The 19,346-nt window shown below is 43.6% G+C and overlaps 1 protein-coding gene across 2 annotated transcripts in view; it reads right to left on the bottom strand.

Moving 5' to 3' along the window:
* tll1 (tolloid-like 1) overlaps positions 1-19,346 on the bottom strand; it is a 412,500-nt gene that overhangs the window by 64,898 nt on the left and 328,256 nt on the right. For both annotated transcript variants that reach the window (XM_068040010.1, XM_068040002.1), the window contains 2 exons: positions 8,666-8,791; positions 7,220-7,380 (listed from right to left, as the gene is read on the bottom strand). In XM_068040010.1, coding sequence (XP_067896111.1) covers positions 7,220-7,380; positions 8,666-8,791 — 287 coding nt within the window. The remainder of the gene's footprint in view (positions 1-7,219; positions 7,381-8,665; positions 8,792-19,346) is intronic.

Here is a 19,346-nt window from a genome sequence, read left to right on the forward strand (position 1 = left end):
TCTGTCCTATATCTATTACCCCTCAACTTGAAGCTATGTCCCCTCGTGTTTGCCATCACCATCTGAGGAAAAAGACGCTCACTATCCACCCTATCTAACCCTCTGATTATCTTATATGTCTCTATTAAGTCACCTCTCCTCCTCCTTCTCTCCAACGAAAACAACCTCAAGTCCCTCAGCCTTTCCTCGTAAGACCTTCCCTCCATACCAGGCAACATCCTAGTAAATCTCCTCTGCACCCTTTCCATAGCTTCCACATCCTTCCTATAATGCGGTGACCAGAACTGCACGCAATACTCCAGGTGCGGTCTCACCAGAGTTTTGTACAGCTGCAGCATGACCTCGTGGCTCCGAAACTCGATCCCCCTACTAATAAAAGCTAACACACCATATGCCTTCTTAACAGCCCTATTAACCTGGGTAGCAACCTTCAGGGATTTATGCACCTGGACACCAAGATCTCTCTGTTCATCTACACTACCAAGAATCTTCCCATTAGCCCAGTACTCTGCATTCCTGTTACTCCTTCCAAAGGAAGAAAGGAGATTGTTAGAGAAAGATGCTCTTGAGAGGAGAGGAAGGAAGAAAGAGAGACCCTCTTTGGGGAAAGGAAGAAGAAAAATACTCCTTGGTGGAGGGAAAGGTTATTAAGGGATACTCTCCTGACAGGGAGGAATGAGACATAACGAGCGCAATTTTCAACATCCACCCAAAATGGTCACAAAGCGAAACAGCAGTCACACCACTTACCATGCAGCCTGAACCATAGAACCAAAGAAAAATTACAGCACAGAAGGAGACCATTCAGCCTGTGCCGTCCGAAAAAACTAGCCGTCCAATCTAATCCCACCTTCCAGCACCTAGTCCGTAGCCTTGCCAGTTACAGCACTTCAGGTGCATGTCCAGGTACCTTTTAAAAGGATTGAGAGTTTCTGCCTTCACCTGCTGCCAGCAAGCTGTGGGCAGTAACTTGGCAAGCCACTGCAGCTCACCATTTGTAAGAGGGCAGAAAATCCATTTGCTGTCATTACGTGTCAGCTGGCAGGTTGGGCTGGGTTGGGTTTGGTTGGGAGGAGTCAATTCTGGAGGAAGGTCTTGAATGGCCCAGCAGCAGGCCAGAATTAGTCAAAGGCCCATCAAAAGAAAAGGCTCTCTGGGCCATTTTTTGAGCTAGTAAGGCTGTTCAACACCTGGTACAAATGGGTGGATTGTGCTTAGTGCATGCTCTGCCTATTTGTGCCTGAAACTTCCAAGCGAGTTCCTAGGACTCCAATTTTCATATGTGAACAGATTCCCCTTATTTTAGGCAGGCTGGCTGATTGCTAATTTACAAATTCACCTGAACTGTCATTATGCAGGTCTTGAGCAACAATGGAGCGGTTGAGGAGCAGCCATCAATCTTGAATTGTTGGCTGCCTTTCTTCAGACTAGAAGGCGGCAGTTTAAAATTACCTTGAAAGAGTTTGCAGTGGACACTGCTCCCAGGAAGCACAAAGACACAGACAGGCACCCTAATGGGTGATAGGGAGGGAGAAAGAACATATTCAGGGGACGAGAGTAAGAGGGAGAGTCACTGTTAAGTAGTGCAAGAAGAAAAAAGAACTACTAGGCTTCATTGAAGTGGGGATCAGGGGGCAGCTGGTGGTGCGGAGAACAGGTTGCCGAACTTGGTGGGGAGAGAGGAATGTGCTAAAATGGGCTTTAGTGGGCCACATTATAAAGCAGCAAATCCTATAACTTTCCATGAGCAATACAGGGGAAGCCAACTGGTTATAAATAAATTGTGAGGTTTCTACTTGTCTTTGCTCTGTGGAGTTTGAGGCAGCTGAACAGAGCCAGTGTAAAATGCATCTTATTACGACTACCATTAATGACAATTGAATTTGTTTTTTCAAATATATTATGAAAACAAAAATTAACAAATTATTAAATTTACTATTTAGCACTGTCTGCATCTGACCTAACTGAACTGCCCCAGATGTCATTGTGATGGATAGTCTGAGGAAGCTGCACCAATTTGTGTTTGTCCATCTATCTAAATGAAAGCATATTTCGTATCCAATGAGAACATGAGAAAAACAATAAGCATGATCAAATAATAATCTTTAAATTATACCACAGATGTACCTCACATGAAAAAAATTCACTGCAGGTTTTCATTCGGATTAAGTTTATAATCACACCATCTGTTCAAAGTGTGCTCTTCTGGCTTATGTACTGAAGCTATCACCAATTCAATGTATTATATTTCCTCGCATTTCCACTGTTTACACAATTGGCCCCTTTATCCTGACCTCACTACAGTTTGTCTGTGATTTACTTCAATATCTATTGTTATATTGGAGATGTTGTGGTTTACTCACAAGCAAAAATCCTTTGCCAAGTGACTGCAATTATATGTGGTCAGGAGATCCATCATTTAACAATGCTTTAAACATTAATCCATTATACCTCAGAATTCTTTCCCTGAACCCCTCCAAGTAGTTACATCTCTTGTCATATTCAAAAGCTTGCTGAATATTCACCCCTTCAGTCACCTCTTCTAATTCTTCTACCAACTCCTGCTCAGAATTTATACCCTCTTGTCATGTGTCTTGGAATGTTTTGCTGTGATAAAGGCACTATATAAGTGAAAATTATTCTTATCATTGGTTCCATCAGGTCTCACAGTGGGGTAATTGGCAATAGTTTGGGTATTTGGACGCTTTAGTAACAGATGTAATCAGCATCACTAGTTTGGCAGCTCAAGGTGGTATGAAGTTAAATATCATTCTCCCTAAGTTCAATCAAATGGTAGTGTGATTCCATTGTCAGGACTGGATATAATTCATTTCAGAAATAAAGTTGTTTACTTTGTTAATTATGTTAGGGTATCTTCATTTGAAGTTGAATTGCAAATAGCCATTCAGCTGCTGTTTTCCCTGGATTGGCAACCGTTCAAAGTGAGGTCTAAGAATATTCTTGTGGTAATATTTTAAAAGAAGTGCTCAAAATGCGGATACTTGGTGCTTAGATTTTGGGCTGGATTTTATTCTGGTGACGGGGTCCCAGCGGCGGGCCAGAACCTACCTCGGCCCTCCTTTGCAACTTATGAACGGACAGCCAATTAACTGCCCGCTGTCAGGGATGCTATCTCTTTGAGGGACGTGCTTCCGTCTCCAGAGCTGCCTGCCAATTGGAGGGCAGGCAGCTCTGCAATATCGGCAGCACTGAAAATGGTGGTCACTGTAGGTACTGCAGGAAGCCTACAGAGGAGAAGATGTCAGAGACTCATGGATTTCCCCCAAAGGAAGGATCTCCACCTCAAGCCCACTAGGAGGCTGTCAGGTCTCACCTGGCGGCATCTCCATGTGGCGGCAGGCCCCTCCGTCTTCCACAAAATCGGAGCGGAAGCAGGAAGCTGCTCTTAAGTGGTCATTAATTGGCCACTTAATGGCCTCAATTGATCTGGGGTGGGAAGGCTGTCCTCGGCCTTTCCCAGCCCGTACAAAATGGCAGGGGGTCTGGACAACGTCAAGCACGCCACTCTTTGCTATTTTGTTTTCCCCTCTGCCTCAATTTCCATCTGCTCTATTTATTGTAATAATATGAGTGAATGTATTATAATTTATGAATCCTTTTGGATCTTTCCTATAACAGACTCAGATTCATCGATTTAACATACTTAAGTATTTCAATTATTTTAGATGAAGGTTGCTCAATAAACAAGCAGCATAGAAGAATGGAAATGGACAAACCCATGACTCACTTCACAGAGAGACTCTAAGATCCTAAGGCAGGCGATGGTTACAATGACCTCAGTGGAAAAGAAAGGGGGGAAAGAATCAACCTGGGTCCTGTTTGCTGATTGGTTTCTATTAGAAAGTGCACCTCTGGATACGTTAGGTGAAAATTGTGATTGCATGCTACTACAATGACACCCCCCCCCCCACCCACCCCATGATCGAACAGCTGCTGTTGGCTTTATGCATGAAGATGTGGCCTGGATCAAAGAGTACACCTGAATAACTAAGTACCTTCAGGAAAGGAGGGAAGAAATTGGGGGGAAAATGTTTGATTGCATGGAAAAATGTCAACGGATGTGATAACTGCAGTTGGAATGGCTGCAGTCGATTCTTGGCTGTTGACTAATGCCTACGTTAAAATAGTGCTTGTGAGAGTTTTCCACAAACTCATTGACACCTGCAGTTAATATATTGTGTAAAAAAATTTAACCTCAGTAAAAATCAATTCAAATTCTCAGGTAATTTGAAATACATTGGGTAAATAACATTCCTTTTACCTGTGCTTTGATCTTAATTAAGTTCTGTTCAATTTAACTTGCAACTACATTGTTCCTGAATTAATTTATAGCAAACATAGCAAACAATTTGTGCCCAGCAAGGTCCCACAAACAGTCCTAAGATGAACAACTAGTTAATCTGTTTTTTAGTGGTGTTGGGTGAGGGATAATAACCATGAAGACTCCCCTGATCTTCTTTGAATTGTACCGTTTGACCTTTTACATCTAACTGGGAGGGTAGCTAGGACCTCAAGTTAACATCTCATCCAATTGACAGCATTTCCAACTGTGCAGCACCCCCTGTAACAAGTTGTATTTGAGAACTGCAGCAGGGCTTGAATCACAATCTTCTGGCTTCAGAAGCAAGATTACTACACTGAGCCAAGGCTGATAAATATCTGTTCTAGTGCTAGTCTTGACTGGCTGGCAGTCGACATTGAGATTCCTCTCACTACTAGTTTTAACATTTCTTGTCCAGACTGCTGTGTGGACAACCTCAATCTCAAGGCAAAGGATAAGTTGGTAAGGTTTCCATACCACACTCAGATAATTATAGAGCAGCACTGAAGGCTACTATGGACAGCCCATAAACCATCTTCTCTTCCAAGATAAGGAAAAAACTGTACAGCTCTGGAATGCTATGAAAAACCACAAAGAACAGGGAAAATTTAAATAATTTTTTAGCTTTAAAAAAAAAATCAGTGTTGCCTGCAGTAATTAAATCAAACACATAGGGAAACCACATGGACTAAATTTTTCCAGCCCTATGGCAATGAGCTGAGAAGTGGGAGGGCTGGTAATATGGCCGGGAAAGGCATCGGGATGGGAGCCCAATGTCTTTCTGCTGCCATGGCATATTACCAGTGAGAACCTCAGTGGCGCAGCCGCCCATTGGATGGCCAATTGAGCCACTTAAATGCCCAATTAAGGGCCACTTCCCGTCCCCGCCGGCATTTTGCCTGCGTCGTGAGGCCCCGCTGCTATGAGGGGAGACTGCCAGGTAAACCCTGGCAGCCTCCCAGCAGGATTCAGGGTGGGAAGGGAGGGGGCCCTTCCTTTATGGCTGCTCCATAGCCCATGGAGGGGCCCCCCTCCACCCCCAGCGGCAAAGGCCACCCCTGCAACTATGGTGCCACCATTGGAATATGTCCCGCCCGATTGCCGGGGCCTGCTTGCCAGGCCTCAGCTTGCTCAACACGACTTAGCTGTTTTTTGAGGGCGCCTCAGCATTAAAGCACCCTCTCCTTCATGCTGCAGCCTCAGCAGTGGCCACACGATGTCACTGCCATGGCTATTCACCTGCCAGCCTCTGATTGTGCCGGCAGCTCTGGGGGCTGCTGTCCTCAATTGGATGGTGGCCCCAGCAGGGGACTGTCAATTGGATGCTACCAGCACTATGCCACGCCAGGGTCCTGTAACTCACCAGCACGGGGTCGGCTCCTGCTTTCAGACCCTGCGGTGGGACTTTACAACTTGCAAGAAAATTCGGCCCCATAACTCTCACTGGCTCAGGACCACAAGTGTGCAATTCCTGAAAACAGGTGCCAGCCTTCTCCGATATTACTCCAGTTGATCTCACAACAATGACTGTACGCATTTAGCAGACTAGTCAAATTGCAATATATTAGATCAGCACAAGATCTTTAACAAAAGAAGAGGAACTAAACTTATAGGCCTGGATTTTCCTGCATGCTATCTGAAATTAACATTGACAGTTTTCGGACAGAGTCAAGAGGCATGTGGAGCTGAATTTTGCGTTCCCGGTGGGGCTCCCGGCACTGGGCCAAAAAGACGACGGGAATCCCACCTCAGCCAGCTGGAGCACTCCCAGAGCCATTTAAAGACAGGGATCCCCCCCTTCAAGAGCTGCCAGCCAATCACAGGGCTGGCAGCTCAGTAGTATCAGCAACACCACCGGGAGCGGTGGCCACGGCCAGGACTGCAAGCCCAGTGCTGAAGCCCAGATCCAAGCTAAGTGAGGTGGGGTCGCCAGGGCCAAACCAGCAGGCCCCGGTGAGGGGGAGGAGAGAATGGGCGTTCGGTGCAGGGGGAAGGTGGTTCAGGGAGGTGCAGGTTTTCCCAGCGGGGGACCTCCGTGGGTGACAAGATTGTCCAAGGAAGGAGGGCCACCCCCTCCCACATCCCCAAGCCCGCACTGAGGTCACCTCGTTTTACTGGGTGACCTCCCCATGTGGCGGAGGCCCCCCTGCCACTGGTTAAATTCCATAGGCAGCAGGAAGAAGCCCTTAAGTGTCCATTAATAGGTCACCAAAGGGCCTCAACTGGCCTCTGGGCGGGAAGACCATCTTCGGCTAATCCGCCCCCAACAAAATTGCGTTGCAACTGGGAGGTGACGGACCCACCATGCCCCCCACCTCTTGTCATAATTCTATGGGCGCCCCCGCCTCCGAGCCTGTCTCAGGGGTCCCAGACAATACAGCCCGTGTGGTTTGTGTCAACTTTCCATAGCCATCTCATTAGCATAACTTCACATGCAGATCTATCTTATTCCATGGACCACACTAGTGGTGGGAGCAGAATGTTCAAGGTAAATTAAATTTAATGGGGTGGGAACAATTACAGGTTGGTGTCAGAGTAGGGGACAAAATTGTGCAAGCCTTTGGTGAGACTTAGAAGACATCTCAACCCATTATCAGCCCTTGCCAAGGTTGAAGAAAAACAAAAATAACACAAGTATTAACACATTTCAGAAATAATTGCCGTATTTGACATTATGAAGTGAAATAATTGGTTACCTAGTGTTGCATATTAGAAAATATTATCTTTTGTGATGTTTCATAAGCACAGACTGCAATTGACCTTAATATATATTTAACATAAAAACAGCTTTATCACCTCATCGGGGCCTATGTTAATGTGATTTAGCTAAAATTAAGAATTTTCATTTTGTGATTTGGCAACATTTAGGTTACTTACATCATTGCCTTCTAATTCAAAAAATTCAAACTGCATAGAGATTCTGTATTGAGTAGGAGCCACAATTTGCCAAACGCAGTTCTTATTTGGAGGGTATTCTTTAGGCCAGCCTGGTGTGGTGATCGTTCCATTTAGCTTTGACAAAAGTCCTCCACAGGCAGCTAAAATTAAAAATATTGGATTTATTTTATAAATTTGAGATTCTATATAACAGGATTAGTATAAATATAACAGCTAGCCTGAATACCAGGCATTTATTCAAATGAATAAATGACTGAGCAGCATATCACTAATGAAGAAATGCGTATGCATTATAAATCATCTTTAACATAATTCATCATGATCTCATGTGATAATTTGAACATGGACTTGATAGTTTAGATGCTTCTGTGTGTAGTGAGAAGGGCAGTGGCACTGGTTTTGGATTGCTCCAGTAAAGAACCAACATCAACAAGATGGGCTGAATGGCCTGATTCTGTGATACAAATCTCTGAAATTGCAAAGTACTTGGTAGGATATCAAGCCATATCAATTGTGAAGGTGCCAGATTCAATCCATGGTGGATTAATTGATTTAATTTGGGCAGTAACAGAGGTATTTTAGTTTTCCTATGTGTTCCTGGAATAGGAAGGGGTAAAAATCATTGGATTGGGTTGCTCGCCAATGACTGTTACATACGCCTCTACACTTCGAGGAACAACTAGCTGTGATGCCCTATGGCGGAATTGCTCGCCAACACCCTCTGTTCAGGTTCACACCTGAACAGTTGTCATTTGGGTCACTGTCACCCAATGAATCACAGGACACATTCTGTGCGACCCTGCACTACCACCACAGCCTCACACGCAGCCAGAGGCATGGTGCCTCGCAAAATTTACTCTCATAACTCACCATCAATCACTGCCTTCAGAGAGAAGGGTTTAAGGGGAGATAACTGGCATGAATATTAGAACTGGATACAATGAAAGACAATGTAACACAGCATCAGTAAATGGATTAATCTTGGTGCTTACATGGCATTATGGGGCAATAACCATATAAAGATTATTTTTGAGTGAGCATTTAATATGCTGAGCAAAATATTTTGGCTCGTAATTTCTCTACAGCTGCTAGGAATGGCACTCTATTATCAACAAAGAGTAGTTACACATCTGAGAAGCAGATGACCTGCCAATTCTTACTCCCTTCTGGGGTGAAAGATTCTGCCTCACACAATGCTTTCATGGGAAAGCGTGTTGGCCACTTAGTCCAAATTATTAGCAGAGACTAAAAATTGAAATCTGGTTGTGGAACCAGTGCTCTATCACTGGAGGTTCCAAGCACATCTTCCTACTCCCAACTAAATTTGCCAGTAGCAGAACAATCACATGACTGCATTATGTATCTGTAGTATGAAAATTGGAACACTCAATAAGTTATTTGACACTCTTATTTTATAACTTTTACCTTCACAACTTTTCTTGTCTGCTGCAAGTTCATAGCCTGGATCACAAGTACACTTATAACTACCCAAAGTGTTCACACATTGCTGCTCACAACCTCCATTGTCATGTCTGGCACATTCGTCCTCCTCTGTGGAAATGGCAAAGAAACAAAAAACATTTGTTAAAGTACATCCAGGCGAACTTTTTGAGCCAGCACGTAGAAAGTCCTACAAGAGAAGGGGCAGTACTGGACCTAATCTTAAGAGGGAATGAAGCTGGACAAGTGATAGAAGTGTCAGTGGGGAAGCATTTCAGGGATAGTGACCGTAACTCTAAGATTTAAGGTAGTTCTGAAAAAGGACAAAGATGGACCGAAAATAAAGGCACTGAATTGGGGGAAGGCCGATTTTAAAACGATAAAACAGGATCTGGCCAAAGTGGACTGGGAGCAGCTACTTGTGGGAAAGTCTACATCAGACCAGTGCGAGTCATTCAAAAAGGAAATAGTGAGAATTCAGGGCCAACATGTTCCCGTAAAGGTGAAGGGTAGGACCAACAAATCCAGGGAACCCTGGATGACAAGGGATAAAGAGAATTGGATAAAGAAAAAAAAGGAGGCTTATGGCAGATTCAGAGGGCTGATAACAGCAGAGGCCCTAGAAGAGTATAGCAAGTGTAGGGGGGTACTTAAAAAAGTAATTAGGAGAGCGAAGAGGGGGCATTAAAAAACACTGGTGGGAAAGATAAAGGAAAATCCCAAGGAATTTTATAAGTACATTAAGGGCAAGAGGATAACCAGGGAAAGAGTAGGGCAAATTAGGGACCAAAGTGGCAATCTGCGTGTGGAGCCGGAGGCCATAGGTGAGGCTTTAAATGATTACTTTTCATCTGTGTTCACTATGGAGAAGGACGATGTAGGAGTAGAGATCAGGGAGAGGGATTGTGATATACTGGAGCAAATTAGCATTGAAAGGGAGGAGGTATTAGCGGTTTTGGCATGCTTAAAAGTGGATAAATCCCCAGGCCCAGATGAGATGTATCCTAGGCTGTTATATGAGACAAGGGAGGAGATAGCAGGGGCTCTGACACAAATTTTCAAATTCTCTCTGGCCACAGGAGAGGTACCAGAGGACTGGAGGATACCATTATTCAAGAAGGGTAGCAAGGATAAACCAGGTAATTACAGGCTGATGAGTCTAACATCAGTGGTTGGGAAACTATTGGAAAAAATTCTGAGAGACAGGATTAATCTCCACTTGGAGAAGCAGGGATTAATCAGGGATAGTCAGCATGGCTTTGTCAGGGGAGATCGTGTCTAACAAACTTGATTGAATTTTTCAAGATGACGAGATGTGTAGATGAGGTTAAAGCAGTTGATGTCGTCTACATGGACTTCAGTAAGGCTTTTGATAAGGTCCCACATGGGAGAATAGTTAAGAAGGTAAGAGCCCATGGGATCCAGGGCAATTTGGCAAATTGGATCCAAAATTGCCTTAATGGCAGGAGGCAGAGGGTGATGGTCAAGGGTTGTTTTTGTGAGTGGAAGCCTGTGTCCAGTAGTGTACCGCAGGGATCAGTGCTGGGACCCTTGCTATTTGTAGTGTACATTAATGATTTAGACGCGAATATAGGAGGTTTGATCAGTAAGTTCGCAGATGACACGAAAATTGGTGGTGTCGTAAGTAGTGAGGAGGAAAGCCTTAGATTACAGGATGATATAGATGGGCTGGTAAGATGGGCGGAGCAATGGCAAATGGAATTTAATCCTGAGAAGTGTGAGGTGATGCATTTTGGGAGGACTAACAAGGCAAGGGAATATACAATGGATGGTAAGACTCTAGGAAGTACAGAGAGTCAGAGGAACCTTGGTGTACTTGTCCATAGATCACTGAAGGCAGCAGCACAGGTAGATAAGGTCGTTAGGAAGGCATATGGGATACTTGTCTTTATTAGCCGAGGCACAGAATATAAGAGCAGGGAGGTTATGCTGGAGCTGTATAAAACGCTCGTTAGACCACAGCTGGAGTACTGTGTACAATTCTGGGCACCACACTATAGGAAGGATGTGATTGCACTGAAGAGGGTGCAGAGGAGATTCACCAGGATGTTGCCTGGGCTGGAGCATTTCAGCTATGAAGAGAGACTGAAAAGGCTAGGGTTGTTTTCCTTCGAGCAGAGAAGGCTGAGAGGGGACATGATTGAGGTATACAAAATTATGAGGGGCATTGATAGAGTAGATAGGAAAAAACTTTTTCCCTTAGCGGAGGGGTCAATAACCAGGGGGGGCAAAGATTTAAGGTAAGGGGCAGGAGGTTTAGAGGGGATTTGAGGAAAACTTTTCTCACCCAGAGGGTGGTTGGATTCTGGAACGCACTGCCTGAAGAGGTGGTAGAGGCAGGAACCATCACAACATTTAAGAAGTATTTAGATGAGCACTTGAAACGCCATAGCATACAAGGCTACGGGCCAAGTGCTGGAAAATGGGATTAGAATAGGTCGGTGCTTGATGGCCAGCACAGACACGATGGGCCGAAGGGCCTGTTTCTGTGCTGTATGACTCTATGACTCTATGACTCTATTTGTGCCACACTAAAGCCAGGCAGTAACCATCTCCCCTTGACATTCAACGGCATTATCATCGCTGAATCCCCAGCATTAGCATCCTGGGGCTTACCATTGAGCAGAAACTGAACTGGAGTAGTCATATAAATACTGTGGCTAAAAAAGCAGGTCTGAGGCTGGGAGTTCTGCAGTGAGTAACTTAACGCCTAACTCCCCAAAGCCTGTCCACCATCTACAAGGCACAAGTCAGGAGGGTGATGAAATACTCTCCTCTTGCCTGGCTGAGTGCAGCTCCAACAACATTCAAGAAGCTTGACACCATCTATGACAAAGCAGCCTGCTTGATAGGCACCCCATCCACTACCTTAAACATTCACTCCCTCCACCACCACGCACAGTGGAAGCAGTGTGTACCACATTCAAGGTTCACCAAGGTTCCTTTGACAGCACCTTCCAAACCCATGACCTCTACCACGCAGAAGAACAAGGGCAGCAGATGCATGGGAATATCACCACCTGCAAGTTCCCCTCCAAGTTATACAACATCCTGACTTGGAACTACATCACTGTTCCTTCATTGTCGCTGGGTCAAAATCCTGGAACTTCTCCCACCACACCCCAACACACTATGGGTGTATCGACACCACATGGGCTACAGTGGTTCAAGAAAGCGGCTCACCACCACCTTCTCAAGGGCAATTATGGATGGACAATAAATGTTGGCCTTGCCATGAACCAGAAAGGAAACCTTATTTACCCTATCAAAGTCCTTCATAATTTTGAACATCGCTATTAAATTTTCCCTTAATCTTCTCTGCTCTAAGGTGAACTACCCCAGCTTTAGTAGTCTCTCCACATAATTGAAGTCCTGCATTCCTTGTACCATTCTAGCAAATCTTTTCTGCACCCTCTCTAAAGCTTTGACATCCTTCCAAAAGGAGTCTGAGGAGTTGCGAATGGTACTGAACATTATGCAATCATCCGTGAACATCCCCACCTCTGACCTTATGATGGAGGGAAAGTCATTGATGAAGCAGCTGAAGATCTTTGGGCCTAGGGAACTACCCTAAGGAACTCCTGCAGTGATGCCCTGGGACTGAGATGATTGACCTCCAACAACCACAACCATCTTCCTTTGTGCTAGGTATGACTCTAACCAACAGAGTTTTCCCCCTGATTCCCATTGACTCCAGTTTTGCAAGGCTCCTTGATACCACACTTGGTTAAATGCTGTCTTGATGTCAAGGGTAGTCACTCTTACCTCACCTCTGGAGTTCAGCTCTTTTGTCCATGTTTGGACCAAGGAGCTCAGTGGCCCTGGCGAAACACAAACTGAGTGTCAGTGAGCAGATTATTGCTGAGTAGGTGCTGCTTGACAGCACAGTCGGTAACGCCTTCCATCACTTTTCTGATGATCGAGAGTAGACTGATAGGGCGGTAATTGGCCGGGTTGGATTTGTCTTGCTTTTTATGCACAGGACCTACCTGGGCAATTTTTCACATAGCCGGGTAGATGCCAGTGTTGTAGCTGTACTGGAACAGCTTGGCTAGGAGCATGGCCAGTTCTAGAGCACAAGTCTTCAGTACTATTGCCAGAATGTTGTCAGGGCCCATAGACTTTGCAGTATCCAGTGCCTTCAGTCATTTCTTGATATCATGTCCTCCTGTGCTGACTTAGCCAATCTGAGCTAGAAGAGCAATGGGGGTTGTGCCTTTGGGGACATCAGGTGAGAATAAGATTAATTTAGCTGTGATAGTGCCCAGAGCCTATGAGCTTGTTGGCACCCACCATCCATATTAACATGGAGAATGGTCATTGGAAAGAGACAAGAAAGGATTGCCCCTTCTGGTGAATTACAAGACTTATTGTTTTTCCATAAGCCTATCTGTTAAGAACCTCGGAACATTTTTATGTTAAATGCAGTACTGTTGCTCTTCTTAATTTAATGTTAGTTCATTTGAATTATTGGACAATTGATTTTGCGTTATCAGGAATTGACTATGTATAAATTTGAGTTGTTGATAAGGAGAGTTGGAAGATAGAATAAAAATGAAAAGGTCTTCTCAAGTGCATTGAACAAAATAAGAAAAATATCCTTTACTTTTTCTTCAATTTGGTAGTAAACCTAATGCAGGGTTTGCAATTATTTGGAGCACAGCTTGCAATTACAGGAAGACTGACCTTTAGGGATGATTGGAAGTATTGAAGAAGGTTATGTCTGGGAGTTTTCTAAACACATCTAATACAAAATCAACTAACACCATAGTAATTGATGTTGTAAATAACTTGAAAGCAAAAAGAAACATCTTATCGGATTAGTTGAGGTCAGTTTTCTCTTCTGTAAAGTGCATAATTGACTGCTGTTGTTTATGACTTACGTATGTATACAAAAATGCTACATCTCTAATGGCCAAATTCAGCCCATGCATCTTTATCAAACTAAACTTATGGGATCATTAACACTTACACAACTGTGCAGCAATGTGGACAGCTTTAGAACAATAGAGTATTGTTGGGAGGACAGAAGTTGAGCTCTGGGCACTATCACAGCTAAGCAAATCTCATTCTTATCTGATGTTCACACAGGCACAACCCCCATTGTTGTTCTAGATGAGATGGGCTAAGTCATCACAAGAGAATTAAAGCTGGGATCTTTTTGTCAGATATAATCCAGTGCAATAGTTCATTCATAGAAATGTGATCTGAAATTCTTCATGCTCTTGTCAAAATTCTCTTCTCCCCACAAGTTTACTGTGCACTACACTACACACTAATAATAACAGAAGGCATCAGCAATGAATGTGAACCTACGTGAAATTTTCCCTGTTGTTTTGGAAGCTTGGCGTAAAAATTGTTGCATGATTTCCTTTAACAGTGTTGTGATGTCCCTTTAAGAATGAAGATGGTGCATGACCAACACGCAGGGGCGGAACTACCTCGGCTACACGTAGGACAAAAGGTCAGGGTCATGCTCCCCACAATGAGAACATGGCTACCAGCAGAGATATCCAAAATTTTCAGTGAGCCTAGGTCCTATGAGATTACAACATTTAGCAGAGCGGTGTTGAGAAGGAACTGTAGCCAACTCAGAGAAGTGTGCAATACTCCAATTGCACACAGCAGACTCGAAAGAACACATTCCAACGATGAGGGTGTGATGGAACAACAGGACAACAATCAACACAGTGACAACATGCCTGCAAACTCAAAACAGCCAAGGGATGGCATCCCCAGAAGGTTATACCATAACCAGATCTGGAAGAGTTGTCAAATCATCAAAACGATATATGGACTATTAAGCATCTGCACATGTAAAGTTCAAAATCTCTATACCTGTGTAAATAATTTTGATGTGTTGTTACTTTTATCATATGAGACTTAACTTTGGAAAGGAGGGGGATGTTGTATGATTGCCTTTAAGAGTGATGTTCCTTTAAGATCTTAAAATGCTATTGAGCTAAGTAGCAGGATATAGTCATATGACCCAATGCCAGAGTCACTCTGCAATTTTAACCCCCAGAATAAGGTTCTGTAAATACTTTGCTCTGTACTGTATATAATAGTTTAGTTGCAATAAACCTGTTTGAGATCTTCAACCAACTGGACTCCCCACATCTCATTTCCGTTGCATCAGAAAACATAAAAGAACTCATTACAAAAATAATTTAGACTGAGAAAAGCTAGCCTTATCTGTGCACAGCATGACATATTTAAATACAAGAAGTAAAAATGTCCTTGTTCAATTTTCTCATAGGAGCTACTCATTGCCAAGAAAAGAAGAGATGGGATTCGAGAACCAAAAGGCTTCTTCAAGGTGACTGTCAATCTACTTGGTTAGTCAAATGGAGACATACTTACAAAGGACTGACACAAAGCAGCCTGCCACAGCAAGGTTCACTATCAAACAACATGGATGGGAACTGACAAAAATTGTATCTAACAATGGAAAACAGGCACAAGTGACAGGCAGCTCTTAGAATTAAACCTGCAACCATTTAATTCAGAGTCAAGTGTATGCTGCATGTCACAGTGGACCATTTTATCTTGAAAATTTAAGCAACTCAATCTTCATTCTGGTTTGTATCTTATTTTTGTCCACGCATGAAATTTGCACCGTGATGCCTTTAAATCAAATTTTAACTGACAATTAACTAACATAATTCAATCCCAATGTCACGGCTAAAGTCAATGCTGTGTCAAGACATTTTATGTAAATGTCATGTTCTGGTGAAGAAGATAAAATTGAACCTCTTTATAACTTCTTCAAAAGGATAGAATATGCAAAAAAAAACTTTTGGATTTAATTTTGATCAGTTATTGAAAACACTTCAGAATCTTTGAAAATGGGAAACTGTCTCCATAAAGGTTAAAGTAGCTTGCATTTACAACAAAATGTAACAGCAGCTGATTCATTTTCTAACCTAAGTGCATAGAATTATCTTTAAATTAGAATACAGTGGCTTTAACATTTAAACTTAAATACTTTTCCCAGCTATTACAGCAGTAGCCTCTTACGTGAAACCTTCCATTCTAATATTTTTACATTTTTCAAATTGAAATTTTGCCCCCTCCATGTTGTGCTACATGCTGTCTAAGATAAATAGCAGAAGATCTGCTCTCCGGCATCTGCTGGTAATGCCTCCAAAAGCAGGCACAAACAAATGTGCAAGGAAAAGTGGAACTGACGATCCTTTGCTTCTACGAGGAAGTAGCTTATCCCCACCGGGGCCATCACTCTGAAATTTTACTGGGGTACTATTCCAAACGATCACAGACAGTACTCTGTAACTTGCTCCCCCACCTCCTCCCCTTTTTTCCTGGCTCTGTACTTGCTTATAACCTGTTAAATCTCTAACTTCTTCCAGTTCTGATACCAAGGGCTGAATTTTATGACAGGAACGGAGGTGGGGGGGGGGGGGGGGGGCCATAAAAGTGCATGGAAAGGCTGGGGGGTGGAGTGCCCATCGCCCTCCAAATTAGTCTAGGGTAGGAAGAGGCCTCTTCCTACCTCCACCTCAATTTAAGGGAAGGTGGAGGGCCCACCACCACGTGGAGACGCCTGCAGGTAAAACCCGGCAGCCTCTCAATGGGGTGGGCGGGGGGGGGATCCATCCTTTAGGAGCAATCTAGGGCCACCCACCCCGGCAATGATGGCTGCTGCCTGCCCCCTGCAGTAAGGCCACCCCCAACCTCATTGACAACCCCCCCACTCCCCGACCCCATCAGCGGGGCTGCCTGAATGGCCCCGGCGACTTCAACCCCACTCACCTGTCCTGGGGTCTTCATCACTCCTCCTCTGCAGGGCCTCTTACAGTATTGGCAGTGCACCACTCCCACTGGTGCTGCCGGTACTGCAGAGCTGCCAGCGCTCCGATTGTCCATCATCTCTGGAGGCAGGAGCTCGTCCCTTAAAGTGATGGCTTCCCCGACCATGGGCAGTTAACTGCCTACCTGCTGATAATAGCACCAGGGATCTGACAGAGTCCCGAGGCGGAGACTCCCCCGGGGCCCCTGTTGCTGGAATAAAATTGGGCCCCAGCTGTTTCTTTCTCCACAGATGCTGTCTGACCTGCTGAGTGTTCCAATATTTTATGTTTGTATTTCAGATTTCCAGCATCTGCATTATTTTGCTTTTGTTTTAACTGTTCCATGATCCAGGCACCATCTAGTACCTTGCTGAAATGGACATTGTTTGTGTGCAAACTTAACATTGTGAATTCACAGATCATTTGACAATAGAGGTGTTGCACTTTAGCTCAATTCTGTCCTCACCATTCTCAATCACAAGGCTGCTAAGGTTAGTTACAACAATCCTATTGCTGCCCAACAGAAATCAGCTACCTCAGCATAGACAGTGGGTTGCTTTTTAAGTGATTATTTACAAGGGTTTATTAAGTACCTTAAGAAGGATTCTAGTATGTGGCAACTCCAAAATATGACAAAATTCACCAGTTTATTTGTTTAGTAAGGGCTGGTTAACACAGTGAGTTTCATCTCTGGAACCCAAGTTTGAATCTAACTCGTATGGTGGTATAAGCTTTTTTGGCAACTTAAGCAGTTCTACATAAAACGACCTTTACCTGTTTGAGGCTATTCCTAGTGAGTGTGGTGTTGGAGCACAAAACCGCACACAAGAAGTACTCACTCAATCATTGGAGCTCTTTGGTAGTTATGGTACAGCACACTACTGGTGTAGAGTAATGGTAAGCTTTATTTTGCATCTCCCTATGCCACACCTGACCTTTAAATATTTGATACTGATACTAGAATCCCAAAGAGAAATTGTGTCTTCACCTGTCAATTGCATTCCCTCAATTTGAAAATCATAATAAAATAAACCTCAATCCCAATAACAGAAGCCAAAAGTAGTAGAAAACTGCATACAAATGACAATGGGGTGTTTATCTGAGGCTGAAGTTAAAAGCACATTGTCAGGAGCAGTGGATACATAACATATGAACATATGAATTAGGAGCAAGAGTAGGCTACTCGGCCCCTCGAGCCTGCTCCGCCATTCAACAAGATCATGGGTGATCTGATTGTAACCTCAACTCCACATTCCTGCCTACTCCCGATAACCTTTCATCCCCTTGCTATAAGGAATCTATCTACCTCTGCCTTTAAAATATTCAAAGACTCTGTTTCCACCGCCTTTTGAGGAAGAGAATTCCAAAGACTCACGACCCTCAGAGAAAAAAAATTTCTCATGTCTGTCTTAAATGAGCGACCCCTTATTTTTAAACAGTGTCCCCAGTTCTAGATTCTCCCACAGGAGGAAACATCCTTTCCACATCCACCCTGTCAAGACCCCTCATGATCTTAAATGTTTTAATCAAGTCACCTCTTACTTTTCTAAACTCCACCAAATATAATCCTAGCCTGTCCAACCTTTCCGCATAAGACAACTTGCCCATTCCAGGTATTAAAGACAGAAAGTGCTGGAAATACTCAGAAGGTCAGGCAGCATCTGCGGAGAGAGAAGCAGAGTTAGCTTTTCAGGTCTGTGACCTTTCATCACAACTGAAAGATTAGAAAAGACTTGAGAAAGGGGGGGGCAGTGGCTTGGTTGGGAAGAGAACAAAAGGTAAGGTGTGTGATAGGGCAGAGGGCAGGAGAGAATAAATAACAAAGCTAAATAACAAAGACAAAAGCAAACAGCGTGTTAATGCTAGTGGTGAAAGACAAAGCATTAGTCCAGAGACAGTCTTAATGGCAGAATAATGAGCAGCTCTGTCCACATGAAAAAGCAGGCACAGGGTTAAAAGATAAAATAGAATAAAATAATAAAACAAAGAAAAATATTTTTTAAAAGGCCAGATATGCTCTGACATTGTTGAACTCAAGGTTGAGTCTGCAAGGCTGTGGAGTACCTGTGGAGCAGGCCAAGGACAGAAATGTGGGCATGAGAGCAGGGGGTTGTATAGCATCTGCAGTATTCATTCCAGGTATTAGTCTAGTAAACCTTCTCCGAGCTGCTTCCAACGCATTTACATAATTTCTTAAATAAGGAGACCAATACTGTGCATAGTACTCCAGATGTGGTCTCACCAATGCCCTGTATAACTGAAGCATAACCTCCCTACTTTTGTATTCAATTCCTCTCACAATAAATGATAACATTCTATTAGCTTTCCTAATTATGTGCTGTGCCTGCATACTAACCATTTGCGATTCATGCACTAGGACACCCAGATGCCTCTGCATCTCAGAACACTGCCATCTCTCACCATTCAGATATGTTTCTTTTTTATTCTTCCTGGCAAAGTGGACAATTTCACATTTTCCCACATTATGCTACATTTGTCAGGTCTTTGCCTATCTATATCTTAACCTATCTATATCTCTTTGTAGCCCCTATATATCCTCTTCACAACTTATTTTCCTACCTATCCTTGTGTCATCAGCAAATTGAGCAACCATGCCTTCAGTACCTTAATTCAAGTCATTTATATATATTGTGGAAAGTTGAGGCCCCAGCACTGATCCCAGTGGCACACCACTCATTACATCTTGCTAACCAAAAAATGACTCATTTATGCCTACTCTTTGTTTCCTGTTAGCTAGCCAATCTTTCATCCATGCCAATATGTTACCCCCCACACCATGAGCTTTTATTTTCCGCAATAACCTTTGATGTGGC

This window comes from Heterodontus francisci, chromosome 1, assembly GCF_036365525.1.
Source record: "Heterodontus francisci isolate sHetFra1 chromosome 1, sHetFra1.hap1, whole genome shotgun sequence".
In the NCBI taxonomy this organism is placed as follows: domain Eukaryota; kingdom Metazoa; phylum Chordata; class Chondrichthyes; order Heterodontiformes; family Heterodontidae; genus Heterodontus; species Heterodontus francisci.